Consider the following 19,785-nt stretch of genomic DNA (forward strand, 5'->3'; position numbering starts at 1 on the left):
ACCAGCTTCCGGTTAGTGATCATTATGGGGTTGTTGCTACACTCTTGTATGAAGCTTAAGCTAAGTTTCAAGATCCTATTTATGGTTGTGTATCTTACATTTTTGCCCTCCAATAGCAAGTCGTCGATCTTCAATTTCATCTAGCTTTATTGGAGCAATTACTATTTGCAAACCCTCTCAATGTTCAAAATTGGTTTCACCCAGAAATCAATTCAAACCCATATTATGACAATGGATCGTTTCTCGCAGATGATCCAAACCCTATTTGGAATTTTGAAAACCCAGTCATCCAAGAAGAAAATGTGTCGTTTCCTTATTTTCAAAAGGCTAGTTTGCAACCTTACCCATTCGAAACTAGTAGTAGCCAATGGCCATTCCCAAGTGATATAGATGAACTTGGATCCGTCGTGTTCGGCAACCATCATCAGCATTGAGTATCGGCGAAATCCAAAGCTATCAACATGGGTGCCTTAGATTAATGCTTTGTAAATTTTGTAATGCTACTATATCCATTGACTATACTATGATTACTTTCTTTGATGTTGTGTAATCTTGAATTATGCTCGATATTGTGGATTATGCTCGATATATTTCTCTCATGAACTATATTGTTTATATATCTTTATTTTCTTCGTTAACAATGTCTTTTTTATTATGACAAAAAGGGGGAGAAGAATAAGATGTTATGAGATGAAAGATTGTATGCATGAGAGTGTGAATTGTATATTATTTTTGTATGGGGGAAGAAAAATGTATTATGATATTTTTTTGGTGTATGTGAGGAAATAGTATATTTGAGAGATAGGACATCAAGCAGGTGCAATTAAGACAATCAGATTTGACAATCAAGTTTGGTCTTTAAAACTCTTAAAAATTATTTTATTATTAAACTATATCCAAAACACTTTTATACTATTAGTATTTTTGAAATGGGGAGCTTATAGTATAAAATTAAGGGGGAGTTAAAAAATATTTTATCAAATTAATAATCTCATAAATCATTTTTTTGTCATCATCAAAAAGGGGCGAATGTTAAGCCAACTTTCTCATATTAATTAAGTTTTGACGATTAACAAAAATATTTTTATGATATAAATGTATTTCTTTCTCATATAAAAAATTAAATTTATTTTAAATTAAAAGTGGGTACAAAGAGTAAATTTATTTTGAATTAAAGGTGGATCGTCTTTAGACATGTTTCCTTCTTTTGATCATTTATGTTTCAAAAGTTTATGTTTGGTTTTTATTTATTGATAAATGCTTTTATTACTTATACAAAAAGTATATTTATTTTGAATTAAAGAATAATTACTTTTAGACATGTTTTCTCTTTTTCATACAAAAGGTAAATTTATTTTGAATTAAAGATAATTGATTTTAAACATATTTTCTTTTACTCATGCAAAAAATAAATTTATTTTGAATTAAAGGAGATTGTTTTTAGACATATTTTCTTGTTTTAACCATTTATATCTTAAAAGCTTATATTTGAATTTTCAAATCTTAATTTCTCATGCAAAAAGTAAATTTATTTTGAAATCAATGTGAGATATGTTTTCTTATTGTTTGAGAAAGTCTAAACATTTTTTGAATTTCAAACTTCATATTAATCATTTCTTTAATAGCTAAAATGCTTATAAATACCCCTTAAACTCATTTTTTAAGTATTCATTGCACATATTGCATATCCAAAGCTCCCAAAAGCTCTCAAGCTAATTTTCAAGCACTCCAAGGCTCTTAAAGATTCATTGTTCATCTACCGAAGAGCCACAAGGTAAGAGGAGAAAAAGATATCACAAAGCCGAATCCGATCTTCTCCATTCAAACTGAGGTCACCGTTTATTTATTTATTTAAATATTATTACCCTGCATATTTGTTCTTAATTACTTATTTGTGTCCAAGTGTGGACAAATTATTTGTAACATTTAAATTACTATTGTGGATTGTATAAATTTCCTAGAACCGTTAAAATCTAAGTGAATGTAGTTTCCAATGTATGCTAGGGAGAAAACCTTGGTGTTGGTGGTTTTCTTACAACCCATTGTAATATAGGAGTGTATCTAGTTTTCAATGTGAGCTAGTGTGAAAACCTTGGTGAAATTAGTGAAACCCTAAGGGTGGTTGAGACTTTGGAAGAATGGAGTAAGTGTGTGTGGAGACACCGAACCACAATAAATTGTCTTATGTCTCATTTATTTATTTTTGCTATATCTTGTGGCTTACAATTTATTAATCTCAAACTTACATATACATAGTTATAAAATCTTAATTTGTTTAAAATTAAATAACAAGAATTTAATTAAAAAAAATAATTTATATATATTCTTAGAGAAAATAATTAATTAATAATATTTATTAAAAGGGAGAAAAATTTTAAACACTCAATTCACCCCCCTCTTGATTGGCCATACCTTAAGGGACCAACAATTGAGATGATTAATTATCTGTTGTTAGTTTTTGATTGTGTATCTAGTCCTCAGACTATACGTGGCATAGTTGTCTTGTGCATTGGTGTCAGATATTTACCGTTAAGCAAAACCATCTAGTGTAAGAGGTGGGAATGCTTTTTGTGTGATCTTTGTGCAGTGGTGTATGGAGACAAATGCTCACCGATAGTATCCATTGATCTTCGGTGTGGAGATGAACATCCTATGCGGTCTCAATTGGTTATGGTTGGAAAACCCCTAGCTAGGGTGCGCATGATCGGAAAGAGTTTTCGATGTCAGAAGGTTCGATGTGTCATCTCGATCACACCATACTGGATCTTAGCATAGCTACTAAGTCTTGTGAATTTAATTAGTCCATGACTTTCACTCAGTTTGGATGTTAGTTAATGGAAAGATTATAGTGCACAATAATCTAGACCCTTAATAGGTTCAATGAAGTATTGACTTAATTGCCATTAATATCGTCTTAACATTATGCTAGAGGTCATTCAGGACTTTTCGAGTGCTGTGAGGAAATGTAAAGTTTCTCATAGTAAACCGACATGTTCGGTTAGTGTTAAAGAGTTTGGCGTGCCCTAATTACTACATGGTGGTGAACTTAGGTCACACGCATATTGGGTAATGCATTGAATTAGTGATTCATTGTTGTCGTGCATTCTCAATCATCATTAAAAGTTAATGATAATGATGATGGATGTGTTGTTAAGAGTTTACAAATGGATTAATAAACTATTAATAGTTAATAGAGAGAGATCATTAAGAGTTAACAGGGCATACCATTAAGAGTTAATAGGAGGTCTTGATTCTATTAAGAGTTAGTAGAAGGGTTATTAAGCGTTAATGGTAGATATTGATGCAATTTGGTAAAATTTTGAAAGAAAGGCTAGAAACGATCGACAATTTTCCTAGAGCAGTCGACAATTCGTTTGGAATGGTCAACAGTTTCTCCAAGTGTGATTAAATCCTATGTACTTTTCTTTTGTCATTTTAGTCAACAAAGCATTAAATACTTTATTGAACCCATCACATACATCTCAAACACATTTAATATGAAAGAGAGAAGGAAGAAATAAAAGAAAAGGAAAAAAGAAGAAGAAGAAATTGGGGTAATTTGTGAGACATGCCAAATCTCTTATTTCCTTCGTTCGATTTTCACAAGAGAATGAAGCAGCATCTTGCCCAAGCTTTATTGTTCATCTTCTTCTTCCTTCTACTCCATTGTCTTTTTTTCTTTCTTGCTCTATCTATCTGTTGGTCCTAAGGTTGTGAAATGACTCGTTCATCCGATGAGAGCCTATCTTAGCTCGGAGTCACCTTCATTCTCTCTTGTCTAGCATATGGGTGAGGTGAAGGGTTTCGATGTAACCTAGGTGTGGACCAACTTGGTCTCTTACATTTGTGGGGGTTGGCTTGGTCAGCCAAGGAAGCATGTATCGGAGCAGATCAGCTTGGTAGAAGTTATTTGTGATTGAAGGAGTTTGGGTCTTGGTACAACACAGGCATAATTGGTGACAACATCTCAATGAAATGAGATAATTGTTACTTCTTTATTTCATTTTGATACATATATATTTGCATATGGTTGTTTATATCTAGTCTTGCAAGAGTTGTTTTGTATCATTGTTGTTGCATGTGTGTGTTTTTAAACAAGTTTTGAAAACCACAATGATTTTATTTCATGATAAACTAAGCGTTGGTGCATTCCTATTAGCGGCATAGGTGCAAAAATGGCTAGCTGGGGGAGTTAGGTTGTGGGAGACTTGCGACAAGGCAAGTGGAAAAGCATTAGCCCTTGGGAAAGGGCCACAAAAGGGCCCAGGGAAAGGGCTCCACACATGGGTCTTTGGGAGACAATGTGTGGAAGAGGCAAGCTTGGTGCGAATGGGCTACAACAGGTGCGGGCGTGGAAGATTCTTGTGTGTAGGCACACATAGAAAGGTTGGCGCATGCATGGGCCTACGGCAAATTAGCACTATGTGAGAGGCTTCCGCCCCTTGCGTAGCCAAAAGCCCCATCCAAGGCCACACCCCCTCTATTTATGGGATGGGCTTACTTACTGCTTGTGCAGCCTTCCCCCTTCTTCCTTTTATTTATTTATTGATTTTTACCTTATTTTTGGTTTTTTCTTTTCTCTTGGCTTTGGAAGGAGGTGTCCTAATGAGTGCTTGTTTGGCCGCATGCACGTTTATCGAGGACCTTCCCGAGGACATTTCCAAGGAAAGTGTCCTGGGGGCTAGCTAGACTCTAACACCCTACTTTTCCCAAACGCGATGTTAACCCAGGATTTTGGAAATATTTTTTTTCCAATATACACTTGACATAAATCATTCCCCAATGATCTTATTTGACCTTCTCAGCATATCAAACTTGATAATCAATAAGCTAAAACAGGTAATATCATCACATCAGCAAAAGCAAGATCGAAACCTCAAATGATACATAATCGTAATTTCTTTATTTATAATATAGAAACAATACCATTGTTTGACATAACATCTTTAAAACAAAATACATAAAGATTAACCCCTTAGCAATACAACTAAACACCTTAAGCATAATCAAAATATATGCTAAATGTCTCCAATGTAATCAATAACTACATCTCGATAACCTCATTTCCCTTGACTACTTTCACCTAGAATGTTTGAATATTTTAGGGACATAGTCCAAATTAGATGTTGAATCATCTAAGTGAGAGTTCAAAAACATTTTCATGAATATATGTAAGACCATGAAACAAACTGACATATCCCGACTTGTCTTTGCCCAAGAGAATCCCACATAGCGCTTAACCTGTACCCTGGGGAAAGAGCAATATCTCTAAAGGCAACATAACCATATTAACACATTAGCATAACACAATATTTCTTAAGAGGGACAACCTTAACGCATGAACCTGGGTATTACCCCACTATCATACCAGGTATTACGCTCCCATTCAAAAGCATTTCGGACCATGTCAACACTAACCCTAGCCACAAGAGGATCAATACTAACCCTGGGAATCCATGTCCATCTCGACAATAATGCTATCACTCAAAGGAACTTGAGATGGTGTCTACTCTCAACCCCGTCACTTGAGCCAATCTGAGGTGGTGTCCACTCTTAACCCTGCCACTTATGGACCAACCGGGGTGACGTTCACTCTCAGCCCCCGCCACAAGTGAGCCTTATTCCTTTGCATGCTTCCCTAGTGCTATCACTCGAGTGCCACAACACAAGTTGACATCCCACATGAACAACACATAAACATGCCAATGCCACATACCATGATTCGATGCATAATTTAAAACCAACATTTTCATACATATAATTTAAAGCACAAAATTAAATGTACATGTAAATAACCATTTTGGATGAACCATCCACATGAAAACAATCATTCACGGGTTAAACCATTCACATGCAACAAAATCAGTTTTTCGGTAGAACCACTCACAATAAATCAAGTTTTTAAATAAGAATACTCACATTGAATGCGATTCAGAATGCCTTAAAATTCGTGTTTAACCTTGACTCTTGTGTTAGGCTTTTAAATGCTAAATTCTAAGCCTATCACATTTCTCGAGTTTCAAATAAATTTTTAAATTTTGTTAAAAACTTTTTACTACTTTTTCCTCTTTTTCCTTCCTCTCCTCCTCTTTTCTCTTATCTCCTTGCCTTCTGCCCCTTGCGCCCAAGCCTATTTATACCCTCCACACTGTTGTTGTTGCCTTGGCCACCACTCCATATATATACATATTATAATTGCATCATCCTTAGCTAAGAAGCTCTTTAGCCTTCACGCACACTTCACACACATAAATATATATATTATATCAAGAAACTTAGGTTGCGTTCTCTTTACTTTTCAATTTTCAATTTTTTGTTTTGGTAGTCTGTTTTTAGAAAATTGAAAACCCGTTCTCTTTGTCATTTTGAAAAATTATTTTTCAAAACAAAAAATTAGAAAACGCGTTCTATTTGAAATTTTGAAAATATTTTTTTAATGATATTTTATTCAATAAATTTGATTATTAAGTAAATTATAAATATTTAATATTAATATATTATTAAAAGTATACATACATTTTAAAGTTAATGAATTTTGTAATATTTTTTTCTATTATAATAATCAAATATGAATAAATAAATAAATAAATTTGTTTTGAGTTTAGAATTTATTTTGGATAAAAACATTCAAAACAACTTTTGATTGTTTTGAGTTTTCCTTACAATTTTTTTTTTTGTTTTCAAAAATATATTTTTAAAAATAATAAAGAGAATGCGTTTTTATTATTTTAAAAAATTAAAAACTAAAAATAACTTGAAAACAATAAAGAGAATGCAATCTTAGCCTTCACAAATACATACGATATGTGCCTCACTATTGCTCATTTCATCCCCTCGCAACATATATTATATATTTTATCTATATACAACATAATACATAGGAAAGTTCTACATTGGCCTTTTCTTTTTATGCATATATATCATGTACGCTAATTAATTAAATTACATATTTAATACCTCCAAATTAACTTTGGAGATTGATTAAATACTGTAACACTCTCAATCATGGATTTAATATTTTGGGTTACTTAGAATTCAAAATTAACAACTCTAAGTTACTTGATAAGTACGTTTTTGTCTTTGCGTCCTCACAAGACTTTTATTTTATCCTGAAATGGTTCAGGGTTGACCTTTACATAAAATCGGAATCTCTTCAAGGTTCCGTTGATTTTCCAAAAGTCCTTTACGATCATTCTATTTTTTAGACTGCATTTTAGCTATACCAAAAACTATTTATGTCCTAATTTCTTTCAATGCCATAAATTTTGTCTTAAGACGCTTATCAATGATATACATTTTTCCTTAAACATTTATATTTTGGGGTACTCCTTTCCATTGATTTGACGATTAAATTCTTAAATCAACTTTTAATTTCTCAAACTTTCTTAAGAATTACTTAACAATTTTATCATTTCTAACACTATACAATACGAGATATTATATAGACTACAACAAATGTCAAATAAATCACTATATTTTTATACTAAAGCTACGTTAGTTATTATCGTAAATGTCGTCTTAATGTTTTCAATGATTTTTTATTCTATTAACAATATCAACCCTATTTTCAATTAAACTCTAATTTAAAAATTAAAGTCAAAAATCATATTCTAAACAGATTAGATAAAAAGGCATTTATTATCATAATTTAAGATTCTTACATAAGAGGTGTTTACAATTGTCTACAATTCTTCGTATTTGGATTTAGAATTCAATTTGTGCATTTGTGATGATTATTCTTTGAATCTCAATCGTGATTGAAGTAATCAAGGTGAATGAAATTAAAAATTCATTCACAATATTATGACATAATAATAAATTTAATTTTAAATTTAAAAATATAATGACTTATTAGTCTTTCTTAAAATTGATAGACGAATTTAGTTTTGGGCTTAAAAATATAATAATTTATTTAATCTATTTTAAAATACAAGAATCAATTTAATCAAACCTAAAATACAATAATTTATTTAAAAATTAAATTAAATAATTTTCCAAAATACAATAATAGTTTTATCGCACAAGAGTAGGATTGAGATCGGCAGGCAGTTTGGTGATATTATCGTGCTACTTCCCAAACATATATAATAATAAGTAAATAAATAGGTTCCTCGTAGGCTCGTACAGTAGGACCGAAATAATAATAAATAAATAGCTTCGTCGTGAATCGAACCAGTCTCTCTCTCTCTCTCTCGGTCAGGCACCGGGTTCGTGTGGCTCTCGTGGTTGATTCCCCGGCCAGCCGAAACCCTAGCGGTTTTTGTGTGTACGTTTTGGCGGGAAAATGTCGGGGAAAGGAGCGAAAGGCCTTATAATGGGCAAGACCCCCGCCGCCGTGAACGGAGCAAACAACAAGGACAAAGACAAGAAGAAGCCCGTTTCTCGCTCTTCTCGCGCTGGTCTCCAGGTTCTCTTTCTCTCTCCAAAGATCGGTTTGCTCTGTCTATTTTCCTCATCTCTCTGCTTCAATTATTTTGCATTTAGCTGTGTTTCTTGCAATGTGTTGGGAAGTGTTGCATTTAGCTGGAGGCAGAGTTAGTGCGTAAAGGGAACACTCAATTTTGAACTTCTGCTTCCACCCCAATTTTCTATAAGATTAACAATTTCGTTTTATTTTCCACGATGAAATTATGTATTTGGTTGGAAGAGAATTCTGTATAGGGAAATTGTTTCCAGGCGATAGAATGAAGTAATTAATTTAGTTAAATGGGCTTGGTTGAGAAAAGGAACCTATCAGAACAAAATTGGTTCTATGTGCTTGGAAAGTGTTGAATTTGCTTCGAGGGTCAAGAAATGCATTCTTTGTTGGTGGTTGGTCTTCCCTCTTCTGTTATTGCCAATAAACAATGAGACACCAACTAGTTATAAAATAATAATTTATATATATAGCACAGGATGTATATACATGCATGGAAAGTGTGAAGTGTTGGAAATCCAGTCATGTTGAAAAGAGTGACCTTGATGTATTGTCCAACACATTGCATCATTGATTTGGGAGGCTTTGGGATTGTGGTGCAATTTTTTATTCTTTGTTTTAATCAAAACTAGTGGCCATTCTTCTTGAATATCTATCTACACAAGCCTTCCTTTATTGCAAGGTCTATGCAAATTGATATCTCTTTCCCCATCATTTGTGTCAAGTAGTTGGTATAACTTTTCATAAGCTTTTAACTTGCTTCACTATTTGTGTTCTTTACTTTTTTTTTTTCTGGCCAAAATAGCTCTCTTTCAGTTTTCTTCATTGCTGCTATATCAATGCAAAGTCTTGTAGCAAGCTCTCTGAGTTTTGATTTTTTCTTATTCCTCTTTATTGAACTACCAAGACACTTTTAGATTTGAAACTTTTCCCATTGACTCTCCTAGAATCATTTTTGTTATATTTCAAATAATAGTAGTTATTTAAATCCACATTTGGTTAGCATGTTCTTCTTAGTCCAATCTCATTTATCACACACATTTTTGTTGAAAATAGCTTGTTTTTCACCTTTAAAACCTCACCATTTGATTCTTTTTGTATCAATTTTTTTCCTTTTTTTTTGTATTGATTTTAATGCCTATAAGTCTATGCTGAGTGGTGAAATTAGGCATTCTATAACTTTATAATCCTTAAAACATGTGCGGTCCTCTTGTCTCATTTAAAAATAGCCTATTTGGGTTAGTTGACAAGCCATTTTTGTATTTGATGAAGTGTTTGTCTCATTTATTAAATATAGTTTTGGCTATGGTGAGCTCATATTCTGTGGTAAAATTAAAAATAGCTTTACCCTCATATTTCTTTCTCCAAATCCATAATCTCCATATGTATCTCTATACTCTTGCCTTTCTCTATCCACATGACCATTTAAGTCACCTTTTATAATGATTTTCTCTCATCTAGATATTTCTTGTTCCATCCCCTCTAAATCTTTTCAAAATTTTGTCTTTTATCTCTTTTCCTAACCTAACTTGTGGTGCATGCAACCCTACTTCCAATTCTCTTTCAGATTCACTACCCCATCTAGTCTTATCCATAATAATCCCATCTAGTCATGACTACCAAAGTTTATATATAGATTTTGTCAACATTTTAGCCTTCTCTCCAATGCATCTCATCTCTTAGAGGCAAATTATGTTGATTTTTCTCCTAATCATCAAGACCACCAGCTACATAGATTTTACTATCCAAGTCCTGATATTTCATAATTCAATCCTTATCTATTATCTTGGACTACTACACTCGTATTTGTCCATGAAAAATGATAAAACCTTACAGATTTAACACTGCGTGTGGCATTGATGCAGCTACCCTAACTCATTTTACCTGCACTCAGGTAATATAGGACGTTGTTAGGAAGGTTAAACCCTAATGATTTGCTCATTTTTCTACCATTCATGATTCTTGATCCAATGAGTTTTATTTTAGTTGTCAGCTACCTAACTCAACCCTTCTTTTACATATACTTGGCACTAGCTTTGAATATGAACCCACTGACTAAGTTGAAGATGTATGAGTTTAGTGCAGGTATGAGTATGGGGATGCAGGGATGGTGATTAGGGAAAGGGTACCCAGGCATTCCTAATTGTTATTATTAGTATTTTGAATAAGCAACAATTTATATAAATCACAAAAAGTTCCTTAAAAAAGGGAGAACCTTATGGTGTAGATGATAAGGAACTAGAAATTTACACTGTCACTATCAGTAACTAGATGATCATTAATCAACTGCAAAAGAGGAAGACATAAAAAAAAGAGTCTACCTTCGTCTTGTCAATTGACAAGGTTTGTCTTTCCATCAATTTTGTTGGCTTAGGTTTTAGGAGGCTTCCTCTTTTCAACAATGCTATTATGGGAAGCATCTTTGAATCTTTGTTATTAAGAGGTCAGGTCTCTGGAGGGGAGTAATGGCTTGTATGTTTGGTAACTCCATGTGGGATAGGTCTTTTTTGTCTCTCTGTCTTTTTTGTCTCTCTTCAACTGCTTTTGCTTGTGGGGTTTGGATTGGGATGCCTGCTTTAGTTTTATTGACTTAGAGTTAGACCAGTTGGTATGGAGAATGATTAGGTTTTGTTTGTATACCTAGTCTGGTCATAGCTGCTGCATTAGTTGTTCATAAACTTATGTGGCTGGCTAGCAATTTCTAGGTTTTCGTGTGTGTTTTACTAGCTTCATCTCGAATATTGTGTTTGGTCTCCCATGCTTTGGAGGAAATGACAACTATTTTGATTACTGTAGCACTATTCTCGGATTTATCAAGTTGAGGGGGTTTGGAGTCCTTCCTCAAATGGCAACTTTTTAAATGATCATTTTCATTCTAGTACACCCTCAGTCATAGGGATCTTTCTCCTCTTGGAAAGCTATTTGGAGATCAAGAGCTCCTCTCGAGTTCGCTTTTTTTGACAATTTAAGGGAAGGGGGCAGTTTTGACTTATTGCTGCTACTCATGTAAAGATATTGTTGAATTGAGCAATCATCTTTACTACTTTTGTAGGGAGATTTGGACCTCTTTTCCCATGTTCAGTGTTCACTAGATCAAACTAGCTTAGTGTCACAGTTATATTTGTGAGGGTTCATTATTTAGTTCAAAAGATAGATGTGGTGGCTGATGCCTTCTTTTTGTGATGTGGCACTTCCTTTTATCTATTCATTCTTAATCTATCATGAAAAAAAGGTAAGAAAGAAAACAGGAATCCCTTCAAACCAAAAGAAAAGAGATGAAAGAATGTAAGTCTTCCAACAAAAAACTGAAATATTTAAACCCTCAAAAGCTCTCTTACTTATTCACATTATATGCACCAAATATAGCAAAAGGGAACAATTCCTGAACTTTACATTGGCTGACCTGCAGGCAGCTCTGCCTCCAAATATATTAAACTCTAAAAATGAACTTAACATCCTCCGTTGTACACCTATAACATTGCACTAAACTCTAAACTCTTTGACCACCAAACGAAATAGGAGCAGGTGATCCACAGACTCACCACACTTCTTGCATGTAAGATGGCAATCAGTGACCACTTTTTTTCTCCTATTTGAAGTCAAATAAATTTACATGTTAACTTGGAAATGTGTTTTCTCTGTATAATTTGTGTAGTCATGACACAACTGGCTTGATCTTGAGTGCAAGAATTGCACCAATAACTGCCAATTAGAACCTTCCTAACCATGTATATTCAACACAACCCCATATTGGATGGGGACCCATATTTATTGATCCCTAATAAAAAAAACTGCTAGCCATGTCTAAGTGAAGGAGTGGGATTAACCAATGTATTAGATTCTTGATTGTCATCACAACTCTCAAAGGTTTCTTGGATAGCTCAAGGTTGAGAGCTTTGTGGTAGAAGGTTATTGCCTTTCTTTTATTTTAATTATGGTGATAGAGGTTTTGAGTGTTATGAAATAGAAGGTTGTGAGGACTAGCAGGTTGATGACTTTTCTATGGGTTCAGGGGGGTGAGGTTTCTGGTTTCGGTCTGTTTCCTTATTTCTTGCAGGTGATATCATTATTTTTGGTGGACCTTCTAAGGAGGTGTGTGTGTGGAATTTAGGAGCTATTTATTTTGTTTCTGTCTCTCTTATGTATATAACTTGCCAAGTTCAAGCTTTATAGTGGGTGTTTTTTTCTGCTGTTTTGGGCAGATTAGATTTTTTGGTTGTTTACCTATTTGTGCTTATCACTTGGCTTCTCCTGCTTTACTTAAAGTGATGGCAGTCTAGGATGGGGTAGTGGACAGCTTTGAGGAAGATAAGGTTGTTTAGTTGTGGAAAATGACCCTAGTTTTCCAGAAAATTACTCTACAGAAAATGGAATATTTGAAAATTTATTCAAATACAAAAAGTTTCTAACAGAAAATTGAAATTTGGAAAACACTCTTTTCCAAAAATTGAACCAGACTTGGAAACTTTTCAAAATGGAGATTTTGAAGGTGCAGTTTTCCAAAATTGAACTGAACTGGGAAAACTCATTTTTATTATTTTTCGAAGTTTTCCTCACTAATTTGGAGAATTGTTCTTCAAATTTTTTTCCTAAATCATATCCCATCTCGTTCTCTTAACATAAGTTACAAAAAAGAAAAAACCTCTCCTCTTTTTTGAACATATGCTCCAATTTTCTTGATTGGAAATAAGTTTGTTGTACTTATAACATTTGGATGTGTTCTTTAATTTTCAAAATTTCTTCCTAAATCATATCCCTATCTCCTTTTCTCTAAACACAAGTTGTGATAACTGTGACTCAAAATCCAAATTCATTTGTGATTGAGATTCCTAATTTGTCTATGATTAGAACTTCAAATTTGATTGTGTCTGAGATTTATCTCATTTGGAGACTTATCTTCTTGGTTTATCTTCTGATTAGCATATAATTTCTTGTGTATATCTACAGATGAGTGTTAGGTCCATAAATAAATGCCCAATAACTTGGAATTAGTGTGGTCATATCACTTTTGCTATACTCGTATCGTTATAGTGATACTTTGTTCTTTCTGCTTGTGGTTTTTCCCGATTTGAGTTTTTCACGTTAAATTCTGTGTTCGTTTGTGTAGTTGATGATTTGATAGTGGTTTGTTTTCGATTCAAAATCATAATAAACTGGTATCAGAGCCGTTGGATCAAACTCAATTGTTGGTAGATCTCAACCATTGGATTTGCAGCTATTCTTCATCATCTTTTCAGCTCGGGTTCCTAACTGTTGCAGTTGTCACCGCCATTGGTCGTTGCCTTTGTTGACCACACTACCTCTGCCATTGACCATGCCACCTCGACTGCAATCGTCATCAACCTCGCCATCGTCGTCAATTGACGACCCACTCAACTTCGCCTTCACCGACGACTCCCTCACCATTGCCTCGCTGTGCCGCCAACTTTTGCATCATTGCAACGTTGCCTCCATCTTCGATCAATTCAAGTTGCTATGAGCTTCACCTAGATCTTGCCTAGATCTGGTCAGACACGACCCGCCAAGGTCCGACCTGCTTCATATTTAGTCAACCTAGATTTGACCCATTAGACCAGATTTGACCCGCCAGATCTGCCAGCCCAGATCTGACAGATCCAAAAGATTTGCTATCCAAATCTTCCATCCTAGTCTTTTTTCTATTGAGCTTTTATTTATCAATATTTTGGTATTATTTGGGGTTATTTGATCTTTTGTAATGGCTACTTTGAAGTATGATATTCTATTATTGGATTGGAATATTAGATTTTCACTATGGCTGGTTATGATACGTGCAATTTTGGCACGAATGGATTTAAATGATACACTTTTGGGTTTTGATAAAATGCCACAATCATGGAGTACTGGAAAAAAAAATAGTGTAAGGATCGTAAGGCCTTATCTCAGATTCATCTGCATTTATCTAATCAAATTTTGCAAGATGTTTTGAAAGAAAAAAATTGTTGTTGCTTTAGGGTTGAAACTAGAATAATTGTGTATGACTAAAAGCTTAACCAGTAAGTTGCATCTTAAATAGAGTTTATATTCTCATCGAATGATAGAAGGTACGTCTATTGAAAGCCAAAATGTGGACTTCACAAATGTATTTTCCCCAATTGTGAAACACAGTTCTATCCGGGTATTACTTGGTATTTGTGGTCGTTCAAGATCTTGAACTTGAACAATTGGATGCTAAGACAATTTTTTTACATGGGGAACTTGATGAGAATATCTATATACAACAACCAAAGGGTTTTCAAGTTCCAGACAAAAAAGACTATGTATGCTTGTTAAAAAAGTATCTATATGGCCTGAAACAATCTCCTCAACAATGGTACAAAAGGTTTGACTCTTTTATGATTAAGCACGATTTTAATAGATGCAACTATGACATTGTGTCTATTTTAAAATGAACAATAATGAGTCATTTATATATCTGTTGTTATATGTTGATAATATGCTAGTAGCATTGAAGGATAAAGATGAGATAAGTAGATCGAAAGCTTAGCTCAACAAAGAATTTGAGATGAAAGATTTGGGAACAACAAAGAAGATACTTGGAATGCTAATTTCAGGAAACAAGGAGGCATGTAAATTGTATCTAAGTCAAAAATGATACATTGAGAAAGTTCTGATTAAATTTAATAGACAGAAAGGTAAACCTATAAGTACTCCATTGGCTGCACATTTTAAGGTTTCATCCAGCTTGTCTCCTCAATCAAATGTTGAAATTGACAAGATGTCAAGAATTCCATACTCTAGTATAGTGGGTTATCTCATGTATGTTATGGTTTGTACACGCTCTAATCTGGCTCATGCAGTGAGCGTGGTTAGTGGATACATGGCTAACCCTAGTAAAGAACATGTGAAGGTAGTCAAATGGATGTTCCGATATTTACATGGTACCATTGATGCTTGTTTACAGTTTGGAAGCACTAGAAATGGAGTTATAAGTTTTGTTGATTCCGATTTTGCAGGAGATTCTGACAAGAGATTATCGCTTATTGGGTATGTTTTTACCATTGGTAGTTGTGCTATTAGTTGGAATGCTATCTTACAGTCCACTGTTGCCCTATCCACTACTGAAGTTAAATGTATGGTAATTATTGAGGCTATTAAAGAAGTCATTTGGCTGAAAGGGTTAATTGGTAAAATCAGTGAGAATCTTCAAGTTCAAGATAGTTCAGTTTATTGTGAAAGTCAAATTGCTATTTCCTTACTAAAGATAAGATGTTTCGCAAGAGAACAAAGCACACTGATGTGAGATATCATTTTATTTGAGATATTATTGTTTGTGGTGAAGTTACTATGAGAAAAATTAGCACTCATGATAATCCTGCAGATATATTGACCAAGTCCCTTGCCTATTGCAAAGTTCAAGCATTGTGTGGATTTGGTTGATATTTGTCAAGAAGATTAATTCTCCATGATTTTGTTGGAAGAAATAATTTTGGATAATTCCATATTTGAATTTTGTGTCAAAGTGGAGATTGTGATAACTGTGACTCAAAATCCAAATCATCTAGAATTTGGATTCTTAATTTGATCATGATTAGAATTTCGAATTTGACTATGATTAGGATGCCAAATTTGATTGTGATTGAGATTTATCTCATTTGAAGACTTATCTTCTTAGTTCATCTTCTAATCAGAATATAATCTCTTGTGTACATTTACAGATGAGTGTTAGGTTTATAAATAGGTGCCCAATACCTTGGAATTGATGTGGCAATATCACTTTTGTTGTACCAATATCATCATAATGATATTTTGTTCTTTTTGCTCGTGGCTTATCTAATAGTTGTTTGTTTTCAATCCAAAATCATAGCACAAGTTACACAAGAAAAACCTCTCCCTCTCTTTATTGAATGTGTTCCAATATTCTAGATTGGAAATTAGTTTTTTGTACAGCATTTGAACATGTTTTTAATTTCCTATGGAAAATGAGAAGTAGATATTTTATAGAAGATTGGAGATAGAAAACTAGAAAACATTTTCCACAACTAAAGAGCCCTTTGGAAGAGGCACTGAACTTCAAGAGTTGGTCAGCTCATTCAGAAGGATTCTCTATTGTCTCCTTTACTTGTGTTCTATGTTTATTCATGGTCTTTTCCTTTGTAGCTAATAGGCTTGAGGTTGCAAAGGGACTTTCTTTGAAGGAAATTGGGCAGGATGCAATGCTAGCATAATTTGTCTAGCTGGTATGTGTTCCTCAGTCAGAAAATGGGATTGTTATTAGGAGAGGTATTCCTAATGAAGTGCAGATGGTTTTGGAGGTTTGTTGGGAGAGGGACAGTTGTAGAGGACTTATTTTTTTAAGGGAGCTGGTGGAGGGGAATGGTGGAATATGCAAGTGCTTGGGAGGTGGTCATCTGATAGGATTACATCCTTGCCTGGGGTAGGCTGTAAAAGGAGATTATGAGTGGAAAGGATTTCTTACACCTGTGTCAGAAAGTGTTTTGTCAGTGAATAAACTTCCAACTTCAAGGGTATCTTGACATCCTGGGTGCCTGTTTTAGGATGCCTTTTTGTCTGGAATGCAGCTCTTAGTCAAGGGATACGTCAGATAATTTGAAGAAGAGGGGGCAAATGGTGGTTAATTGGTGCTATGTCCAAGGAGATTGTTGAACTGGTGAATCATTTGTTGTTACAGTGCTTCATGGCCATGAATGTGAGTGCCTTATTTCTGTGGCCATCAATGTGCATTAGGTGTTAAAACTTGTCATACTGATGTGGAATCCAAGGCATAGTGATCAGCACAAATGGGATGTTTTCCCTCCTTCGGAAGGACTCACAGTTCCTTGGAATGTCCAGAGTTCTTGTATTTATTAAAAGCATGAGGAACCATTCTTGTTTTCCATTTTTTAGGGGTTGAAAGAGTTTATCTTGTTTTCTTTTAATTCCTTTGTTTTCTTTTTTATTTTTGTTTATTTTTTACAGGGTTCACTGTCTTCCATGGTGCTTTCATTTGTGAACTTTGATTCACCAAAAAGTTTATGAGTTTTGATGATTGCTATTATGTTTTAATTGTTGGATAAAGCTCAAATATATGAAATATGTCTAATATATTTTGTTAGTGAAAGATCTACAAATCATTAGAAACTTTAGTGCACATCATGTTGTGGAGGCAGCAATATCCAAGTTTAAGCCTTCCACCCTCCAAGTGATGTTTTCCTCTATTTGTTGTCACATATTACTACAATGCTTTGGAGGAGTTTGTGACCATAAAGGGGAAAGTGAAGTAGTTTGCCCGGGCAAATATCTGGGTAAAGCCTCAAATTTGAAGCAGTGAATATGTATTTTTGTTATGTTTCCATGCAGATCTATGCTTTACCGCTCCAGATTTCTTCATCGTTAAATTTTGTGAAACCATGATGAAATGCACTCGTTCTTGTTTGTGCAACATCTATCAGACCAAATATCTATTTTTATTCACCTACTTTGAGGTTAAAGTCATGAAAAGTGTATCCATATTGCAGGTCTGCAGTATTTCTAATTGCTGGTTGAGAAACAGACATGAGGGCTCTGTATTTCTTTTATTGTGATGGTTTTCAACAAGATGTGTAGAATTAAAAGTTCCTAGCATGTTTTTCACTGTTGTTTTTTTTCTGAATCTCTTTATTGGCTCTATTCAACCTGTGTAATTGCTTTTATATCAAACCAAATCCATTGTTAAGTCAAAATTGTTAAAGCGGGAATGTAAGAGAGCATGCGGGTAACATGTCTAATAGAATAATACATGTGAATATAGCGGACAAGTGCATTTACTAAGAACAAGCTTACTCTTTTAGATACTCTAAAGGTAAATCCTAACTGCTGTCCAACAGGTGACAGAAATTCCTGATGCCATCCATTACAACATACAGTTCCATTGCCCTCATTTTCATAGCAGCAAAAAAGCTGTACCAACAAATGCTTTTTGACAAATAGACCACCCAAGGTCAATGGTCAATTGAAATAAAAGATGCAAATTTTTTCTAAAGGCCTGTGTGTGTTATGTTTCCTAAACCCTCTCTTCCTTTCATCAGAGGAAAGACTGAGGACATATGGTAAATATCACATTGGCTTGGCCTTGATCATAAAATCTGTTTAGATTTGTATAGCTGCAAGTTTCACTGAAGGAATAGAAGGGAAAATTTTGGCAGGATGCAGATTCTTCTTGAAAAAACTATCATCTGCAACTTCCAAGATATAGTATCTAGGGAGATGTGGAGAATGCAAAGTTTACAGTCCATTCACACAATATTCAGAAGAAGTCCCTTAGACAGTGACATCACCAAATGCCATGTCACACAGAATGCTCTAGTAGTTTCTTTGCTTTTGGGGGGTTTAATGTTTTCTGCTAACTGTTGTATTACACTTTTTTCCTAGTACTTTAGGAACATGATGTCTTTTTGTGGCCTATGAGGTGGCTCATCAAGGGTTTGATTTTGTCTTTTGCACACTAGTTTTCTCCTAAAAAAATAAGGGGATTTTGTATTCACAAGTATTTTGTTTCGGTTGCTCTTAATATGAGACTATTTAATGAATTGCAGTTCCCTGTGGGACGTGTTCACCGGATTCTGAAGGAGAGAGTATCTGCAAACGGAAGGGTGGGGGCAACAGCTGCTGTTTATACAGCTGCTATATTGGAGTATCTGACTGCGGAAGTGCTGGAATTGGCAGGAAATGCAAGCAAAGATCTCAAGGTAAAGCGCATTACTCCAAGGCACTTGCAGCTTGCTATTCGGGGAGATGAAGAACTTGACACCCTAATCAAGGGAACTATAGCTGGTGGAGGAGTGATTCCACATATCCACAAGTCACTTATCAACAAGTCTTCCAAGGACTAGCTTTTCAGGTCTTTGTTTACATGTGAATTGTTTACCTCTTATTGGGATTTTATAAAACCCAGAGGACATGTGAAGAACAGGCAGGAAGGCAGAAACTTGTGTGAGGAGGCTGTCTCTCTTATCTGCTGATCTCCCCTTGTCTCCAACACCCAGAAACAGATTATGACATAGTCTTGCTATTTTAGTAATTTGCGCATTTCTTTCTTTTCCAACTCACTGGTTTATATCCTTCAACTCTGTGGATGGTTTGACATCCTTGCTTTTGATGTCTTCAATCTGGGTTGATTATCTGTTCCATGCAGTAACCTTTTGCTAGAATTGAGTATCAATGTGGACTTTCTTAAGGTAACTTGTGTAAATGATTGAAGGTGCTTGATTGGCTTAATAATCAGGGTGCAAAAGGGCCTTAATTTCAACAGTGAAATTCAAGTGGGTTTCTCGCAAAATGGTCATGCCATTACTGGACTTTCATACGCAGAAACCATGTCTCGTAAAATGGTCAGCTTCATTCTACTACTACTAACATACAATGGAATATAG

The 19,785-nt window shown here is 34.5% G+C and overlaps 1 protein-coding gene across 1 annotated transcript; it reads left to right on the forward strand.

Moving 5' to 3' along the window:
- The first annotated feature begins 8,160 nt into the window (after nt 1-8,160).
- LOC127790697 (probable histone H2A variant 3) lies at nt 8,161-19,457 on the forward strand. Its single transcript, XM_052320311.1, has 2 exons — nt 8,161-8,407; nt 18,949-19,457. Exons 1-2 carry the CDS (start codon nt 8,285-8,287, stop codon nt 19,243-19,245), a joined length of 420 nt encoding a protein of 139 aa, XP_052176271.1. The 5' UTR covers nt 8,161-8,284; the 3' UTR covers nt 19,246-19,457.
- The last annotated feature ends 328 nt before the right edge of the window (nt 19,458-19,785 follow it).

The sequence above is a fragment of the Diospyros lotus genome, chromosome 14 (genome assembly GCF_014633365.1).
Source record: "Diospyros lotus cultivar Yz01 chromosome 14, ASM1463336v1, whole genome shotgun sequence".
In the NCBI taxonomy this organism is placed as follows: Eukaryota; Viridiplantae; Streptophyta; class Magnoliopsida; order Ericales; family Ebenaceae; genus Diospyros; species Diospyros lotus.